Here is a 20,177-nt window from a genome sequence, read left to right as displayed (position 1 = left end):
CTGTAACTTCTTCTTTAAGAGGCTCCTCTGTCCTCCTGTATTAATGGCACCTGTTTGAACTTGTTATCAGTATAAAAGACACCTGTCCACAACCTCAAACAGTCACACTCCAAACTCCACTATGGCCAAGACCAAAGAGCTGTCAAAGGACACCAGAAACAAAATTGTAGACCTGCACCAGGCTGGGAAGACTGAATCTGCAATAGGTAAGCAGCTTGGTTTGAAGAAATCAACTGTGGGAGCAATTATTAGGAAATGGAAGACATACAAGACCACTGATAATCTCCCTCGATCTGAGGCTCCACGCAAGATCTCACCCCGTGGGGTCAAAATGATCACAAGAACGGTGAGCAAAAATCCCAGAACCACAAGGGGGGACCTAGTGAATGACCTGCAGAGAGCTGGGACCAGAGTAACAAAGCCTACCATCAGTTAAACACACTCCGCCGCCAGGGACTCAAATCCTGCAGTGCCAGACGTGTCCCCCTGCTTAAGCCAGTACATGTCCAGGCCCGTCTGAAGTTTGCTAGAGAGCATTTGGATGATCCAGAAGAAGATTGGGAGAATGTCAGATGAAACCAAAATATAACTTTTTGGTAAAAACTCAACTCGTCGTGTTTGGAGGACAAAGAATGCTGAGTTGCATCCAAAGAACACCATACCTACTGTGAAGCATGGGGGTGGAAACATCATGCTTTGGGGCTGTTTTTCTGCAAAGGGACCAGGACGACTGATCCATGTAAAGGAAAGAATGAATGGGGCCATGTATCGTGAGATTTTGAGTGAAAACCTCCTTCCATCAGCAAGGGCATTGAAGCTGAAACGTGGCTGGGTCTTTCAGCATGACAATGATCCCAAACACACCGCCCGGGCAACGAAGGAGTGGCTTCGTAAGAAGCATTTCAAGGTCCTGGAGTGGCCTAGCCAGTCTCCAGATCTCAACCCCATAGAAAATCTTTGGAGGGAGTTGAAAGTCCGTGTTGCCCAGCAACAGCCCCAAAACATCACTGCTCTAGAGGAGACCTGCATGGAGGAATGGGCCAAAATACCAGCAACAGTGTGTGAAAACCTTGTGAAGACTTACAGAAAACGTTTGACCTCTGTCATTGCAAACAAAGGGTATATAACAAAGTATTGAGATACACTTTTGTTATTGACCAAATACTTATTTTCCACCATAATTTGCAAATAAATTCATTAAAAATCCTACAATGTGATTTCTGGATATTTTTTTTCCTTCTCATTTTGTCTGACATAGTTGAAGTGTACCTATGATGAAAATTACAGGCCTCTCTCATCTTTTTAAGTGGGAGAACTTGCACAATTTATGGCTGACTAAATACTTTTTTGCCCCACTGTATACACACACACACACAAACACCCTCAGACACGTATATATACACACACACACACACACACACACAAACACCTTCAGACACATGCGCACACACAAACACCCTAAGACACATACACACACACACAAACACCCTCAAACAGAGAGGCAACAAAGAGACCAAAGATAACCTCGAAGGAGCTGTAAAGCTCCACAGCGGAGATTGCAGTACCTGTCCATAGGACCACTTTAAGCCGTACACTCCACAGAGCTGGGCTTTACAGAAGAGTGGCCAGAAAAAAAGCCATTGCTTAAAGAAAAAATAAGCAAATACATTTGGTGGTCACCAAAAGGCATGTGGGAGACTCCACAAACATATGGAAGAAGGTACTCTGGTCAGATGAGACTAAAATGTAGCTTTTTGGCCATCAAGGAAAACACTGTATGGCGCAAACCCAACACCTCCCATTAACCCGAAAACACCATCCTGCTGTGGGGATGTTTTTCATCGGCAGGGACTGGGAAACTGGTCAGAATTGAAGGAATGATGGATGGCGCTAAATACAGGGAAATTCTTGAGGGGAAACCTGTTTCAGTCTTCTAGAGATTTAAGACTGGGACGGAGGTTCACCTTCCAGAAAGACAATGACACTAAGCATACTGCTAAAGCAACACTCAAGTGGTTTATGGGGAAACATTTGAATGTCTTAGAATGGCCTAGTCAAAGCCCAGACCTCATTCCAATTGAGAATCTGTGGTTTGACTTAAAGATTGCTGTACACCAGCAGGAACCCATCCAACTTGAAGGAGCTGGAGCAGGTTTGCCTTGAAGAATGGCAAAAGTCCCAGTGGCTAGATGTGCCAAGCTTATAGAGACATACCCCAAAGTATTGATTTTGGGAGGGGGAATAGTTATGCACACTCAAGTTTTCCGTTTTTTTGTCTAATTTCTTGTTTGTTGAAAAATATTTTTTATTGTGACTTTTCAAAGTGGTAGGCATGTTGTGTAAATCAAATGATACAACCCCCCAAAAATCTATTTTAATTCCAGGTTGTAAGGCAACAAAATAGGAAAAATGCCAAGGGGGGTGTATACTTTCGCAAGCCACTGTATATATCTATCTATAACTAGAAAATGACATTTTCTAAAGAAAGTGTGTGCTTGCTCGTCTTGGAAGTATTTATGGATGTGAAATCGTCTTAACTCTGCTCTCTGACTGGTTCCTTCACGATGACATCTCTGATGGTCTCTTCATAATTACATCATCATAACCCTGCACTCTGATGTGTGTGTGTGTGTGTGTGTGTGTGTGTGTGTGTGTGTGTGTGTGTGTGTGTGTGTGTGTGTGTGTGTGTGTGTGTGTGTGTGTGTGTGTGTGTGTGTGTGTGTGTGTGTGTGTGTGTGTGTGTCTTTCACTGACACTTTGTTGTCATTGTGCTATCACTCCTCAGTTCCGCTCCCGGCAGCCATGGGAACTGTGGGAATAACTCACTGTGACCTGTTTGTTCTTTTTCTCCCTCTGTAACACACTGGATATCTTCAGCTAGTCTTTATATAGCACTGCAATTGTAAGGGAGAAGGTACCCTGGTACAGGGTTGGGAGAGAAACTGTGAAAAGATGCTGTAGTTGTCATTGACTACAGACATAGTAGGTGCAATGTTTGCATCAGAAGGAATAACACACAAAGTAGAAAATTCATAATAGATTTTTAAGTGATTTAAATTAAGATCACTTTTATTGATCAATTGCACACAAGGTCCAACCGAAATTGAGCTTCCATTTTAATCCAACCCCTCCGAAAGACACACATACACATACAGGTTTTGGAGAGGTGTGGGGGGCTGCCACACTGGGCGCCTGTGGCGCTGTAGTTGTGGGGGGTTAAGTCTCTTGCTCAAGGGGCACAACGGCAGGCAATGAGATCTTACTTCCTGACAGATTTTTCCCGTCTGACCCAGGATTTGGACTCTCTAACCGCTAGGCTACCTGCGTCCCCAAAGGCAGCAGGTAGCTTATTTTAGCAATAGATTTGAAGCAATAGGTTATTATTGTAATTGTAAATGAAGGCATGTTTTAGCTTTTGTCTTTTGTCTGTTATCCTTAACTGAAAAAAATCACTCAGTAAATGTGGCCTTTAGGGCCCAGAGTAGGCTAATAACAGTAGTAGGCCTAGACAAGAAGATTGCATTTGTTTATATGCTAGTGAAGATAATAGCTGACAGAGTAATGACTTGCCTGAAAATCTTTTGTCTGTTGCTGTTCACGAGGTGCAATCAAATGAGAAAATAGAAAGCAGCATTCGAGTCAGACCTGTTTTGTCACTGTTTGTCAACCATAGAGGAATTATTTTTCTAGGGCGTTAACTCTGTCTTTGAAGTTAACATTTTTCATTAGGGCATGCTGTGAACTGACACTGTGGTGTTCACATTAATCACACAGTGAACTGACACTGTGGTGTTCACATTAATCACACAGTGAACTGACACTGTGGTGTTCACATTAATCACACAGTGAACTGACACTGTGGTGTTCACATTAATCACTGTGCATGTACGCTGCCAGTATGTTATGTGAAACATGAGGGCTTTTATTATCTGATTCAAAGATTAAAAGGGTTCCCCTTAAAATTCAAAAGGGAATCATATTTGCGATAAAGATGATTTAAAAACAAGTTCAGTTAAATTCACATGAAACATGTTAATGCATAAAGCTAAAAAGTCATTTGTGTTGGTCATATTTTACGTTACAATGCACTTATATCACAAACGCAGCAAAAAAATAAACACCCCTTTTTCAGGACCCTGTCTTTCAAAGATTATTTGTAAAAATCCAAGTAACTTCACAGATCTACATTGTAAAGGGTTTGAACACTGTGTTTCATGCTTGTTCAATGAACCATAAACAATTAATGAACATGGAACTGTCATTAAGACACTAACAGCTTACAGGTGGGAGGCAATTAAGGTCATAGTTATGAAAACTTAGGCCTCTTTAGTGTCCTTTCTACTGACTCTGAAAAACACCAAAAGAAAGATGCCCAGGGTCCCTGCTTATCTGCGTGAGCGTGCCTTAGGCATGCTGCAAGGAGGCATGAGGGCTGCAGATGTGGCCAGGGCAATAAATTGCAATGTCCGTACTGTGAGACGCCAAAGACAGCGCTACAGGGAGATTGTACGGACAGCTGACAGTCCTCGCAGTGGCAGACCACGTATAACAACACCTGCATAGGATCGGTACATCCGAACATCACACCTGCAGGACAGTTGTTGTTGCCATCCTGTACCTGTCCGAGTTACACCAGGAACACACATCCCTCCGTCAGTGCTCAGAGACTGTCCGCACTAGGCTGAGAGAGGCTGGACTGAGGGCTTGTAGGCCTGTTGTAAAGGCAGGTCCTCACCAGACATCACCGGCAACAACGTCGCCTATGGGCACAAACCCGTCGCTGGACCAGACAGGACTGGCAAAAAGTGCTCTTTTTGTCTTCACTGACGAGTCACGGTTTTGTCTCACCAGGGGTGATGGTCGGATTCGCGTTCATCGTCGAAGGAATGAGAGTTACACCGAGGCCTGTACGCTGGAGCAGGATCGATTTGGAGGTGGAGGGTCCGTCATGGTCTGGGGCGGTGTGTCACAGCATCATCAAACTGAACTTGTTGTCATTGCAGGCAATCTCAACACTGCGTTACAGGGAAGACATCCTCCTCTGTCATGTGGTACCCTTCCTGCAGGCTCATCCTGACATGAGAATGCCACCAGCCATACTACTCGTTCTGTGCATGATTTCCTGCAAGACAGGAATGCCAGTGTTCAGTGTCCTGCCATGGCCAGCGAAGAGCCCGGGATCTCAATCCCATTGAGCACGTCTGGGACCTGTTGGATCAGAGGGTGAGGGCTAGGGACCAGTGGAAGCAAAATAGCCCCATAACATCAAAGGTCCACCACCATATTTACAGTAGGTATGGGGTTCTTTTCAGCTTATGTGTCCTTATTTCTACGTCAAACCCACCACTGGTTTGCAGGGCCAAAGGGCTGCCAAAGAGCTCTATTTTCATATCATACAACAAATGTAAACGCCTGGAGTTCTCTAAACAGCATTGGTACTTGGATTGGAACCAGTGCTATGGTCAGATTACATAAAAATAGAGCTTGTTGGCCACGTACAATATAGCTCAGTATTTGAATTATTTATTTTAAACAGACATTTTTGCTCATCTTTATCAGGAGTGTCAATTTCGGGCACCACTGGTATATAATTTTTACTAAAGTGTATTTAATTTCTGTTCCATATTTTGATACACTTCCTGTCACCTCTTTAAAACAGTATGTTCCATCTGGCTAGGAACACATGGGAACATTTCCTTGCAATAGAGATGTTGTCTGCACTGAATAATTAGGTCAACAAAAAAACAGAAGGCCTTGGTGGGGAATCCACCAGTGCATCGTCACTGTACTGCACCCAGCAGTCCTCTGGCGGGATCAGCCTCAACCAACTTCACTGCACACGCTGATGATGCTATTCAATCAATTCCACTAGCCAGGAGAATCTGGGTTCTAAGGCTGGATTATGTTTTTCCTCTGCAAAAAGCATGTTTGTGTCAATTATGAATAGGAGTGATGGGAAGCAGGGGAAGTTCTTTGTTAGCGTGGCTTCCCTCATACTGTCTACTTCTAGCCTAATGGTTCTGCATTAATGAGCATCATTCATCAGTAAGACTGGAGAATGTTTCCTCTTGTCAAAGATCCAAGGAGTAGATCTGACGTTGTAATCAGACATGTCTGGGGCTCCAGCTAGCATGTACAGTGTATTCGGAAAGTATTCAGCCCCCTTTACTTTTTTACAGCCTTATTCTAAAATGGATTTTAAAAAATGATCCTTATCAATCTACATACAATACAGCATAATGACAAAGCAAAATAACTTTTGGGGGGGGGATTTTGTCACATTTACATAAGTACTCAGACCCTTTACTCAGTACTTTGTTGAAGCACCTTTGGCAGCGATTACAGCTTCGAGTCTTCTTGGGTATGACACTAAAAGCTTGGCACACCTGTATTTTGGGTGTTTTTCCCATTGTCTGTAGATCCTCTCAAGCTCTGTCAGGTTGGATGGAGAGCGTCGATGTGCAGCTATTTTCAGGTCTCTACAGAAATGTTAGATAGGGTTCAACCACTCAATGACATTCAGAGACTTGTCCCAAAGCTACTCCTGCATTGTCTTGGCTGTGTGCTTAGGGTCGTTGTTCTGTTGAAAGGTAAACCTTCGCCCCAGTCTGAGGTCCTGAGCACTCTGGAGCAGGTTTTCGTCAAGGAGCTCTCTGTACTTTGCTTTGTTCATCTTTCCCTCGATCCTGTCAAGTCTCCCAGTCCCTGCCACTGAAAAACATCCCCACAGCATGATGCTGCCACCACTATGCTTCACTGTAGGGAGGGATGGTGCCAGGTTTCCTCCAGATGTGACACTTGGCATTCAGGCCAAAGAGTTCAATCCTGGTTTCATCAGAAGAATCTTGTTTCTCATGGCCAGAGTCCATTAGGTGCCTTTTGGCAAACTCCAAGCGGGCTGTCATGTGCCTTTACTAAGGAGTGGCTTCCGTCTGCCCACTTTACCATAAAGGCCTGATTGGTGGAGTGTTTCAGAGATGTTTGTTCTTCTGGAAGGTTCTCCCATCTCCACAGAAGTACTCTGGAGCTCTGTCAGAGTGGTCTTGGTCAACTCCATGACCAAAGCCCTTCTCCCCCGATTGCTCAGTTTCGCCAGGCGGTCCAGCTCTAGGAAGAGTCTTGGTGGTTCCAAACTTCTTCCATTTAAGAATGATGGAGGCCACTGTGTTCTTGGAAACCTTCAATGCTGAAGAAATGTTTTGGTCCCCTTTCCCAGATCTGTGCCTTGACACAATCCTGTCTCGGAGCTCTATGGACAATTCCTTCAACCTCATGGCTTGGTTTTTACTCTGATATGCACTGTCAACTGTGGGACCTTATGTAAATAGGTATGTGCCTTTCCAAATCAATTGAATTTACCACAGGTGGACTCCAATCAAGTTGTAGAAACATCTCAAGGAGGATCAATGGAAACAGGATGCACCTGAGCTCACTTTTGAGTCTCCTAGCAAAGGGTCTGAATACTTGTGTATTTCTGTTTTTAATTTATACATTTGCAACATTTTCTAAAATCCTGTTTTCACTTTGTCAGTATAGGGTATTGTGTGTAGATGAGGAAAATGTTTTATTTAATCCATTTTAGAATAAGGCTGTAACGTTATTTTTAAAGTCAAGAGGCCTGAATACTTTCCGAATGCACTATATATATGGCTATATGCCCCTCTGGTACTGATCTCTGGATTTGTTTGAGATATCTTTCGTTATTCATCTAATATTTGATGCTAGAATGTGGGCCAAAATGGTCCAAAACGTAATAGTAAATAAAAGTATTTATTAGATTCTAACATTTTGGTAGAAAAATGTTGATATTTCATTTGTTTGAAAATACAGTAAATCAAGACATTTAATTAAGAATCCTTGGCCAAAAGGCATGTGTGAAGTAACAGCTTCTGTGTATTGGGTGGCACATTCAGGTATTTCAGGAGAGGGACAAGAGTTGGACCCTGTGGAGATAAAAAATTAAAAGTCAAAATAACTATATTGCAGCCAAGGTTTCTCTGGTTTCTCCCCAAGTGAGTGGTCAAATGTCAGACTAACCTTGTTCTCTCATCCTTATTAGGTAGACCTGGGGGTCAAGCATAGCTCGCTGTAGACATTGTTGTCTCGTTCCTGGAGTCGTATGAGAAACATCTCACTGGCTATGTTGCCTTTCCTACGCACACTATCCATAAGTTGGCGAGCCTTATCCGCCCTCTGCTTGTACTTCTCCTTTATCCCCTCTATCTCTCCATTGTTCAGCACCTTGTCTTCCAAGAGGTCATCCATCAGTTGGTCCAGAACGACCGTAGATGCCTTTTCAATGAATTTGGTCCTCGCTCCATGCAGCTGCTAGATTTGACCTGTTTACACTGCATTTAATTGGTATTAACCAGTAAATTATTCAGTGTATTCGGGAAAGTATTCAGACCCCTTGACTTTTTCCACATTTTGTTGTTACAGCCTTATTCTAAAATGGATGAAATATGTTTTTCCCTCATCAATGTACAGACAATAGCCCATAATAACAAAGCAAAAACAGGTTTTTAGAAATGTTTGCAAATGTATTAAAACATGTTTACTGAAATTTCACTTTTACATAAGTATTCAGACCCTTTACTCAGTACTTTGTTGAAGCACCTTTGGCAGTAAGCTCAATTTCGAGTCTCATAGCAAAGGCTCTGAATACTTATGTGAATAAGGTATTTCTGCTTTTTATTTTTAATACATTTGCAAAAATGTCTTAACCTGTTTTCGTTTTGTCATTATGTGGTATTGTGTGTAGATTGAGGATTTAACTTTTTTTTTTTTTTAAATAAGGCTGTAACGTAACAAAATATAGAAAAAGTCAAGGGGTCTGAATATTTTTCGAAAGCACTGTAGCAATGGGTAGACCTACTTTCAATTACATCAACTGTGCGTAGTGATGCTTATTTGAATTTATCTCAACAAAACAATTAATTCATAGGCTCTTGTATAATTACCATTTAACATACATTTTGTAAATGCCTGGTTATTTCTGTGCCATCAAAATGCCACTTAAAACACAAATACACACACAGAATTGGGCAGAGGCTGAATAAAACGAGGGTAAGGAGAGTACATGGTGTTTTGCAGATTTATTATGGCCCAGTTCTCACACCTTTCAACCGGTAAATAAATATATATACTATATTTGTAAACGCATATAGCCTTTATACATTGTAGTAAAGGGGCCCTCTTGAAATTAGTTAGGAAGAATAACAAACTTGCTCATGATACAATACTGTCTGCTCTGCTGGCCTATGACAATCCAATGTGACACGGATACACTATTTCACGGTATTTTTTATCTGCCATCACTCAGCAGAGGTAGAACAAAAGTATTATGTAACTTTCCTGATTATCTTTACGCTCGTGTAGCCTATACTGGCTGCAAACTGTATTGTTCCTTATCCGTAGGTGTATTGCAGATCAGTGTATCCTGTATACTATAACTATAATATTTAAAGCTGAGAAAATAAACAGACTTTTCTGACAGCAACCTTCGGCACCGCACAAAGACCTACATACAGTGCCGGTACATATTTCATGATTTTGCGCACACACTTGCGCAAAAGCCAAGTGAATGTGAAACTGAAAGTGGGCTACACAGCTGACCGCTAAATAATACACAAGCCAGATAAAAATGCAGAATTTGCATTATCTAATGTGCATCTTGTCACTACAGAATCAAGGGAGAGTTGGCTTATGCGGAGCTGTAGGCTTATTGACATCTTTAAAAAAAATTACAGGGCTATCTAACACATTTAGCAAAATGCAGAAGAACATTTAGCCTCGTTTTATAGCCTGAATGAAGTAAAGTATTGCTTAATCATACATGTACAATAAAAATACACGATTTAAAAGACCGGGTGCAATGTCCAACCCATCTGAGACGTAAAGTCTATGGCCAAGACTCTAATGTAGGCCTAAGCAAAAAGTAACAATAGACCCATAGCTAAGTAACCTAGTGATGCAAGGCCAATATGAACTGTGAATATTATCACGGTTAGTATGAGGTTTACATTGTAGCAGCATTTTATAATTTGTCGAGCTATGTGGAGACTGGAACATTTGATCTACACATTTCTTGTTGGGCTAATATTATTCGTAGGCTATATCAAATACATTTTTAAAGGTTTGTGTTTTCTGTATAAAATCACGTTTGCCATTGGTTAGTCTCTGTGTATACCGTAATTTACGCATTTTATGAATCCTTGAAAGGATATACGCTACGAATTTAACGTAGGCTAAGCAACCCACTGTAGGATAGAGTAGCCCACAGAACAGACGTTCCGTGGGCGTAGCAGTTTGAGGTTCTCGCTGTGCGCAACGTGGGCTTCTCCAAGCTACCGTATTGCAATATGTCAGAGAGCGTTAGTAGGAGTTCAAGAAACGTAGATAAGGTAGACTAGCTCATACCATATTGTAAGTGTCCGTCCCTATCAACTGACAGGTCCCACCCTAGGTTGATGACAGTGTTGTCCCCTCACAAGAAAACGTGGATTGTGCTTTATCCTTGGCGATTGGATTGGTTTGAGTTCACCTGACTCACACTCGCAGACCTGGTGTGTGTGCATGCAGCATTATGGATCCGACGAGGCTTCTAACGGAGAACGACCGCCGCTCTCTTTCAACAACTCCAGCCCGTTACCCGTGGCTCCTTCACGGGTAAGGAGGTTCGCTCAGGAGAGGCGAGCGCTCCCTCAGCCGAGAGTGATGGTGGTATTCTCGGCCGCAAATGAGATTGATAAACCAGGCGATGCAATGTCGAGTTCGGACTCTGCGGAGGATGATTTCCGAAAGCCAGCCACCCCCGCACCGAACCTAAATCTAGGCAAGTCTCTTCGTACCACCTTTAACGAATCTCCATCTCCAGAGGTAAAGACGAAATGGGCGTTTGTTGTTGTTTATTCTAGGAACGTTGTGGGGATTAAATGGGTTTAGGATGTGAGTGCAGTGGTGGCCATGGATATATGAACTGTCAAACGTCGCTATCGCTGAGAATCTCCTCTTTATCTTTGCACCTAGTCTATGAATTTCAGCATTATTTCGACCGTTTCTTTCCCACGCGTTCCACCTCTGTAAATGATATGCCATGGATCAATCTCCATAGGCAAGAGATGTATATACCATGCAGTTCTTCTTCCAATGTGATCTTTACCCTGATTGGTTCACCACCCACACAGAGGGCTGGCTCCTTGTCCCAATTGGCTCTTATCACATGGCTGTTATTATCTGTCACAGTCCCTCGCTGGGATTGACCTTCTTTACTCGTGTCGAGGGAAACCCTTGCCTACAGTGTCATGTCCAGTGACCGTCACTTGTGTTGTTGGGCCCAATGTGTCCTGTCAAGATCTGCCCTGTGATTAGTATATTATCCTCAGTAATCCCATCCTGTTATTGCTGGTGTTATTATGCTACTGTGGAGCAACTGCAGAGGAGGATTAGAGGGAAACAAAAGACAATGACATTATAATTATTTATTGTACATGTCACAGGAATATTGCTCTAATGCTATACAAAAGTAATACTAAATAATAATATGATTATGGTGTCAAGAATGCAATATTAATTAAATATATACACATTTTTTTAACAAAAATGCATGTACTGTATTTTATGCACAGATTTTCCAAATTGGATAATGCACTTTTTCCTGATTTTTACCCAATCACCTGTAGTTTCCTGAGGTTATTTCTCTCAACGTGGGTGGGACCTACTTCACCACCCGCCTGTCCACTTTACGGCGCTATGAGGACACCATGCTCGCCGCCATGTTTAGTGGACGCCATCACATCCCACGTGATGCTGAAGGTCGCTTCTTCATTGACCGGGATGGGGCATATTTCGGGTGAGCTCTCTTTAAATAGCCAGCAGCAAAAAAATGCTTATTACATTCTAATAATAGTGAATGAGCATGGCAGTCTCTTATTCTACAACACTTTTGACATGAAACTGCCATTGAATGAACAGATTGAGGATAGTGGATGCAATTTTAACAAAAAACAACATGTGTGTTTGTGTGTTTGCATGTCCCTTGTATAGGGACATCCTGAACTTCCTGCGCGAGGGTGAACTACCTCAGAGGGATCGTGTGAGGTCGGTACACAGGGAGGCCCAGTACTATGCTATTGGTCCCCTGTTGGACAGCCTGGAGGACACTCAGCCACTCACAGGAGAGAAAGTCCGCCAGGCCTTCCTCGACCTCCTGCCCTACTACAAGGGTAACCAACACAATAATCTCACACACTGAATCTAACTGGGTCAACCTTATTACAGATAGTAATGTCGCAACAACATGCTTAAGTTTATGTGACATTGACTATTGAAGTTAATTCTATATTCAAAGTTTATACTTCAATAAAGTAGAAATGCGTCAATTAACTCCTTTAGAAAAGTTAGATCTGGAGTGAAGTTAGTTATCCCTTGTTTTGTTTCCAGATAATCTGGAGCGCATCGTGGAGATTGCCAAACTGCGGGCCATGCAGAGGAAGGCTCGCTTCGCCAAGCTGAAGATTTGCGTGTACAAGGAGGAGATGCCCATCACGCCGTACGAGCGGCCGCTCTTCAATTCGTTGCGCTTTGAGCGCACGGAGAGTGAGGCCAAGCTGTTCGAGCACCACTGTGAGGTGGACGTGTCTTTCGGGCCCTGGGAGGCGGTGGCGGACGTTTACGACCTGCTCCACTGCATCGTCAGTGACCTGGCGGAGCGTGGCATCACCGCTGACCAGCAATGCATCGGTGTCTGTGACAAACATCTCATCAACCACTACTACTGCAAGAGACCCATCTACGAGTTCAAGATCACATGGTGGTAAAGCAGGAGGACAAAAGATCTTGCTGTCTGAGTTGTGAGGCGGACTCCTGTTGTGTTATGCCAACTGATCTCCTTCCTGGTCCCTCAGGATGAGCGAGAATAGGGGTAGTCAGTGTTATTCTCCCTTTTCAAGAACTGAAACCTATGAAGTGCTAAGTTTATAGAAAGGAGGGAGTCTGGCTTTTGTGCTTCTGTTTCCTAACTCAATAGTTGTGACCAATGTTTCCTTTGTGTTGAATTTTTTTTAACAGTATTTACCTAGGGTCTCATTGGCTGCTTCTTATTTTTTACTTGTTAAACTCTGGGAGTTTTTGTTCTCATCCAACCTTGTAGATCGGCCAAGGTTTTTCAGAAAAGGGTCAAGTTAATCTCATATTGTGATTCCAGTGTTGTCTGTCCCTTGTCTTCATTCCTACTTATGCTGTTATGCATTCTACGTTGTGCGTTTCTGTGGTAACCACTTTGTTGGTCGCGAGAGAAACTGGATGCAATTATGCAAGCTGGGGAAATATTGTTAAAGTACTGTATATAGCTACATGTAAATGTATATTTTGTTACTGATGCTGGTCTTTGATTTATACATTATATTTTCTGTCACTTACTCTCCCGTAAAGATTTAGAAGTCCTAGATTAGAGACCTTTGCTAAACAGTCTGTGATCAGCATGGCTTTGGAATGTCATTATTTTTTTACCATTACAGTTTTAGAGACCCAAAGGAAATTAGAGAGTTGAAAATCAAATAGATTAAAGGGGCATGGTCAAAGTTATTTTACTTCAGTTTCCTCTTGATGGATCCCATATGTTCTTTTAACTGGAAATGTTTATCTGGCAGTTGAAAATGGTGCATGTGCTTCCTGTAAGTAAAATCTTACTGCCCCAGAATTTCTCTCTGAAGGGGTTTCTATAGATGAAGGAACATTTTTAATGTGCTGCTAAAAGTCATTTACACTTAAAAAGCTAAGAACACGACATATACACAACATGGCCAAAGGTATGTGGACACACCTTCAAATTAGTGTATTCTGCCATTTCAGCCACACCCGTTGCTGACAGGTGTATAAAATCGAGCACACAGACATGCAATCGCTATAGACCAACATTGGCAGTAGAATGGCACGTACTGAAGAGCTCAGTGACTTTCAACGTAACCATCATAGGATGCCACCTTTCCAATAAGTTACTTTGTCAAATGTCTGCCCTGCTAGAGCTGCCCCGGTCAACTTGTAAGTGCTGTTATTGTGAAGTGGAAACAAGTGGTAGGCCACACAAGCTCATAGAACGGGACCACCGAATGCTGAAGCATGTAAAAATCGTCTGTCCTCAGTTGCAACACTCACTACCGAGTTCCAAACTTCCTCTGGATGCAACGTTAGCACAAGAACTGTTCGTTAGGAGCTTCATGAAATGGGTTTCCATGGCCGAGTTGCCACACACAAGCCTAAGATCATCACCATGCGCAATGCCAAGCGTTGGCTGGAGTGGTGTAAAGCTCGCCACCATTGGACTCTGGAGCAGTGGAAACGTGTTCTCTGGAGGGATGAATCACACTTCACCATCAGGCAGTCTAAAGGATGAATATGGGTTGGGCGGCTGCCAGGAGAACGCTACCTGCCGCAATGCATAGTGCCAACTGTAAAGTTTGGTGGAGGAGGAAAAATGGTCTGGGGCTGTTTTTCATGGTTTGGGCTAAGCCCCTTAGTTCCAGTGAAGGGGAAATGTTCATGTATAGCGTACAATGACATTCTAGAAAATTCTGTGCTTCCAACTTTGTGGCAACAGTTTGGGGACGGCCCATTCCTGTTTCAGCATGACAATGCCCCCTGCACAAAGCAAGGTCTATACAGAAATGGTTTGTCGAGATTGGTGTGGAAGAACTTGGCCTGCACAGAGCCCTGACCTCAACCCTATCGAACACCTTTGGGATGAATTGGAACGCCGACATCGAGCCAGGCCTAATTGCCCAACATCAGTGCCCGTCCTCACTAATGCTCTTGTGGCTGAATGGAAGCAAGTCCCCGCAGCAATGTTCCAACATCTAGTGGAAAGCCTTTCTAGAAGAGTGGAGGCTGTTATAGCAGCAAAGGTGGGACCAACTCCATGTTAATGCCCATGATTTTGGAATGAGGTGTTTGACGAGCAGGTGTCCATATACTTTTGCCATGTATGTGGTGACATCCATCTTTGGGTCTTTGGCGTTAGAAGCAGTTCGAGCTATAAAGTTCTATCTCGATTTTTGTCTAAATTGAGTTTTTGACATAGCCTTGTTCAATGTTCTCTACCTATATAGTACTCAAAGTTCCAAACTCTCATTGGTTTGAATGGTATCAGCAATTTTATCTTGTATTCTTTCGAAATGAACAACATGAATTGTGGTATTTTAAATACCAATTATCTCAATCGTGTTTTTGCAGATAGAACCTTATAGTCCCATGGTCTCGAGTTGAGAATTTAGCAGATTTTTGATGATACTGTATATTTGCCATTATAATGACATATGCTTCAGCAATTCCATCTTCTTTTGCAGCATGACATAGATTAGTCATTCAAGTTTCATATGATAATTTTATATGACATGGTATTTCTACGGATTAAAGAAATTCAGCTTAAGTGCCTTTTCCTAAGGGCAACTGTTTCACTTACATGGAGCTTAAACCAAGAAACCACACAATATTATTTTCTAATCAAGGACAACTGCAGTGACACTATTGTCACCTCCCCCGTAGGTTAGTTCTGTTTTCTTTTTTGTTCCCCGTGTTGTTTAGTTAATTAATATTAGATTTATACAGATGTCAGATTGATATGTCCATTCAATTACCTTTTCATAGAGTAGGCTACAAGTTCTTGTTTTAGAGGGCTCAGGATCAAAATGATTATGTGCAATGTTTGTGAATCCATGACTTGGTTTTCAGAATGAAATACAGTAATGTAGTGTTGTAAATGTATGTCCAGCTTGGTTCTTCTGGGAATAGGCCAATTAATGCTTTATAACAGAACAGAAAACACATTACTGTATGTCCAGGCAGCTTGGTTTTTCCATTATAGGCCCATTAATGCTTTATAACAGAACAAATAACACATTACTGTATGTCCAGGCAGCTTGGTTGTTCCATTATAGGCCCATTAATGCTTTATAACAGAACAAATAACACATTAGTGTATGTCCAGACAGCTTGGTTGTTCCGGTATAGGCCTATTAATGCTTTATAGCAGACCAAACAATACAGTATGTTATTACTGGGTGTCAGTCAGGTGGATCAAGGTGGATAGTATTTTTTACTTGTTTTGTGCTATTGATGTCATGTTACACAGGTCTCTAAGTTTGGCTTGGATAATGTGACTTTATTTTCATTCTGTTTAACTCTATGATACTAGGCTGAGTGATTGACAACAAGTGTTAAGAGTTGCCACTTTCTTGCTGTTGGGTGTCAATTGATTGGATTTTGTCAATTTTTATGAAGCTTGTCACAGATAGAGCCTTTAATCTTTTAAAATAGAATTGCAGGGATGGTTTGGGGGTTAGAATACAATTGTATTTATTTATTTCAGTATTTTAGGCAACTTAGACTTGAGGAACATTCCTTGCACCTTATTGAAGTTTCTCCCTTGGCTGGTGAATGTCTTTTGCAGATTCCATAGCTGGCCCATGTCTAGGCTGCTCGTGGCATGGGAAAGTTGGAAAAACAATGCACAGCTTGACCAGTGGCCTAATTTTTCAAGAATAATATCTTGCTTTAACTTACATATTGCATTATTTGTTGTAAGGGTATGCTCTATTGTGCTAATAATAAGTCATATTTTTTTGTTTTTATAACAAGGTACAAATACAGTTTGCCTTAGTCTGTATAAAATTATCAGTCTCTGTAGTCGTGTTTTCTTCTTCCCAGGCTGGATAATGTTATGCATGCAATGTGCCAATGGTTCAAGTTGCCAAGTACTTCCATGAAATTAACCAAGCAACCTACCAAATAACTCCAGTTTCCTCAATTGAAAACATGTGAACGGAGACCTGGGATAAGTTGCTGATCTATCATTGAAACCAGGCTCATTTGTCAAATTCATCAGTGCAACAATTTGGCACCAGCACAACTAGACCATTTTTTGATTGACCACATTATGGGCAGGGTATAATCTCTAGAAGTTTGTTGTTTTACGCACATCCTTAAAAACATAGGTGCTGAGCTAATAAAGAATAGTAGTAAAGAACAAGAAGGCCTGCACACTGTTAAATATCTGTTTTGGATCCAAATGTTGTCAATAAAGAGGTGAATTGGGAGCTTTAACATTTTGTGAACATTTTGTGTGCAGGCCTTCTTATTCTTTACCAGGATGCCATCTCTCCCTCCACTTATTGGCATTGATCTGTGTCTTATTAATCATAAGCCTAATAATATATAGCTTCAAGATGCAGCTCTCGTATATAACAAAATATTCCACATAGTTGGTATACTGACTGAGGAATTATAATGGTTGAAAGCATTTAGGGTCAGGGTAAAAAAAAAAGAAAAAATAATTACATGAATGTTACTGCACTCCACCATTCCAGTCGGTATTAGAACGCCTGCATGTGGGGAAAACAACATGTGGTTACCCCCTTTGACTTTCAAACGCAATTTTCTTGTTGACTGCTTGTTTAAGTCAACATGTCTAAAGATTCCATTTAAACATTGCCTACCCCAGAGCATTCTCACTACTTCGGAAAATGTAATAGGGCTTCCTTCATGCCCCTTTTCATGATGGTGCTAGCAGCCATGTGGGTGAGCGTTAGCTACCAACCCAAACAAATTATCTAGCCAAGAGACCAACACCACAAACACATGGAATATACAACTACAAGTAGTTGGTGAAGATACAAATGTACTACACTAAACAAGTTATATGTCTTAGCTAATTCTGATTGAATGTTCTCCACTACTTGTAGCCTACTGGTCTGCTGAATACTATAATAGCCTGAAGCCACAGAGCTCTTGTCCCAGGCTCTATTTCACTACATTTATTTATATTTTGAGACTTATTTAACAAGGCAAGTCAGTTAAGAACAAATTCTTATTTACAATGACAGCCTACACCAGAGAAACCCGGACGACGATGGGTCAATTGTGTGCCACCCTATGGGACTCCCAAACACGACCGGTTGTGATACAGCATGGATTCGAACCAGGGTGTCTGTAGTGACGCATCTAGCACTGAGATGCAGTGCTTCGACCGCTGCGCCACTCGGAAGCTGTGCGATGCATATGTCGCGATTTTTGACCTGGTTACATGTAAATTGAAAAACAGTAATTTTCCGGCATGTTTTGTTATGTCTGTGTAACTAAAAATCGACGACGAAATCGGGGCTTCTACAATGGGAGTGAATGAGAACGAATGTTTGTGTTCCCCAATTTGTGGGCGTGGTAGAGGGAATTCCTTATTATTAAGGGACTATGACTCGAGTATGCTCCACCTCTCCAGACAATTCCCAGCCACAGCCAGTGGCTACTACAGGTAGCTCGTCCTAGGACACTGAAAAATGGTAAGGATTATACTTTGTAAAGTTGATTGTAGAACAGTTAGCTACGGCATGTTTATAACAGCCAAAATGTTAGTACACTTTTGCTAACTACACAAATATACCTTAGCAAATATGTTTATCACTAAACCAAGAGACCATAGCCTGTCGCTTCCAATGGGAACAAATTAGGACAGAATAAGCAAGGAGGTGGGCAGAGCCAAGCATGAACTAGCGAGATCCTATTGGCGCGTTCTAGTACGCATCTGCATATTTCCGTTTGGGAACGCCTCATGTGAAGTGCGCGTGTGCAATAACTCCATTCGCCTTTGTATTCCTAAACAACGAGATTTACAAAACTTAGTCCATTTTGTTCATAACATATTCTAGTTTTGGGAACAGAAAGCTGTATTGAGATCAAATGTTTAATCGATGAGAAAATGTGCAGAATGTCGTCCAAAATCAATATCGTTACATCTTCTCCCATGCCGGACAGTGGGCTTCTTCTCACTACTATATTTGGTAGTGAGTGGAAACGCCAAGCGGAGGCTTCACATTTATACATCCGGTTGAATGTCTGTCTCATTGTTCTAGCATGCTAGCTAAATATTGTCACACTGTGGTTAGGTGCCTAGCCAGGCAGATAGCTAGTTATTTATTGTTGCCATTGAGTTTGACAAAATCTAACGCCTTGTGCTGAAACCCCGTTTAGGTTTGTTGTAACCTGTACATGCTCCCCTGTCTTCGGCTTATCTTTGTTTGTTTTGCTTGTTGCGATAGCTAGTTAACCAACCAGCCATGCTTCTGCCATATTTTTTCTTCTATTCCCCCCCAGCCATGCTTCTGCCATATTTTTTTCTTCTATCCCCCCTGGGTCCCCCCTGGGTCATGCAGGGCCTGGGTTTACCTCCACATCACCCGCGGAACAGAGGAGTAGTAGTATGAGGGTGCGGCTAAAGCCTATCAAAACTGGTTGCCTAGAGCGTTGGGGACAAAGAATAAAAGGAGCAGATTTCTGGGCATGGTAGAATATATTCAGGGCATAATGCGCAGACGGGTATGGTGGGGTGCGGGTACAGCGGAGGTAAGCCCAGGCACTGGGTGATGATGATAAGAGAGGTTGTATCTCTGGACATGCTGGTTGTAATGGGTGAGGTCACCGCATGTGTGGGAGGTGGGACAAAGGAGGTATCAGAGGTATGAAGAGTGGAACTAGGGGCTCCATTGTAAACTAAAACAATGATAACTAACCTGAACAACAGTATACAAGGCATATTGACATTTGAGAGAGACATACAGCGAGGCATAAAGTAATCGCAGGTGTTGATTGGGAGAGCTAGCTAAAACAACAGGTGAGACAACAACAGCTAATCAGCTAACACAACAACAGCAGGTAAAATGGCGATGAGTAGGCAGAGAGGGTCGGATTAACTACACACAGAGCCTGAGTTCGCGGCTGGGGCCGACAGATAAAAAAATAAATAAACAGAATGGAGTACCGTGATTAATGGACAGTCCAGCAGGCATCAGCTATGTAGCCAAGTGATCATAGTGTCCAGGGGGCAGCAGTAGATGGAACAGGGAACCCGCCACTACGTTAGCAGGCAACAAGGCGTTTAAAGTTAGTAGCCCTCCGACGGAGGCCGGTTGAAGGCACAGCGGATGGCGTATTCATTGGCAGACCAGTCGTGGTGGTGTGGCGGGGCGTCGTGTCGACAGAGAATCCAACCAGATGGCAAAAGAGGTATTGTAGAATTTAGTTTGCTGGCCGGGAGATGCGCCTGGCTCACGGCTAACTGGTGCTAGCTTCGTGGCAGTGGCATTAGCCACTATAGAGTTTACAGCAAGGATCCGGTGGAGTATCGGGCTCTA

The 20,177-nt window shown here is 42.4% G+C and overlaps 1 protein-coding gene across 1 annotated transcript; it reads left to right on the top strand.

Moving 5' to 3' along the window:
* Nucleotides 1-10,285: 10,285 nt before the first annotated feature.
* LOC139418206 (potassium channel tetramerization domain containing 7) lies at nt 10,286-16,666 on the top strand. The gene is made up of 4 exons (XM_071167480.1): nt 10,286-10,878; nt 11,682-11,851; nt 12,046-12,224; nt 12,442-16,666. The coding sequence occupies exons 1-4, from the start codon at nt 10,576-10,578 to the stop codon at nt 12,816-12,818; spliced, it is 1,029 nt and encodes a 342-aa protein (XP_071023581.1). The 5' UTR covers nt 10,286-10,575; the 3' UTR covers nt 12,819-16,666.
* Nucleotides 16,667-20,177: the final 3,511 nt, after the last annotated feature.

Source organism: Oncorhynchus clarkii, chromosome 10 (assembly GCF_045791955.1).
Source record: "Oncorhynchus clarkii lewisi isolate Uvic-CL-2024 chromosome 10, UVic_Ocla_1.0, whole genome shotgun sequence".
Taxonomy (NCBI): Eukaryota; Metazoa; Chordata; class Actinopteri; order Salmoniformes; family Salmonidae; genus Oncorhynchus; species Oncorhynchus clarkii.
This window is presented reverse-complemented; position numbering and strand designations above follow the sequence as displayed.

Bases quoted from the DNA above. Each gene is read 5' to 3' on its own strand.
- LOC139418206 (XM_071167480.1), top strand. From the start codon at position 10,576: ATGCAGCATTATGGATCCGACGAGGCTTCTAACGGAGAACGACCGCCG. The intron at 11,852-12,045 runs GTGAGCTCTCTT...TCCCTTGTATAG, and splicing joins CGGGATGGGGCATATTTCGG to GGACATCCTGAACTTCCTGC. The intron at 12,225-12,441 runs GTAACCAACACA...TTTTGTTTCCAG, and splicing joins CCTCCTGCCCTACTACAAGG to ATAATCTGGAGCGCATCGTG.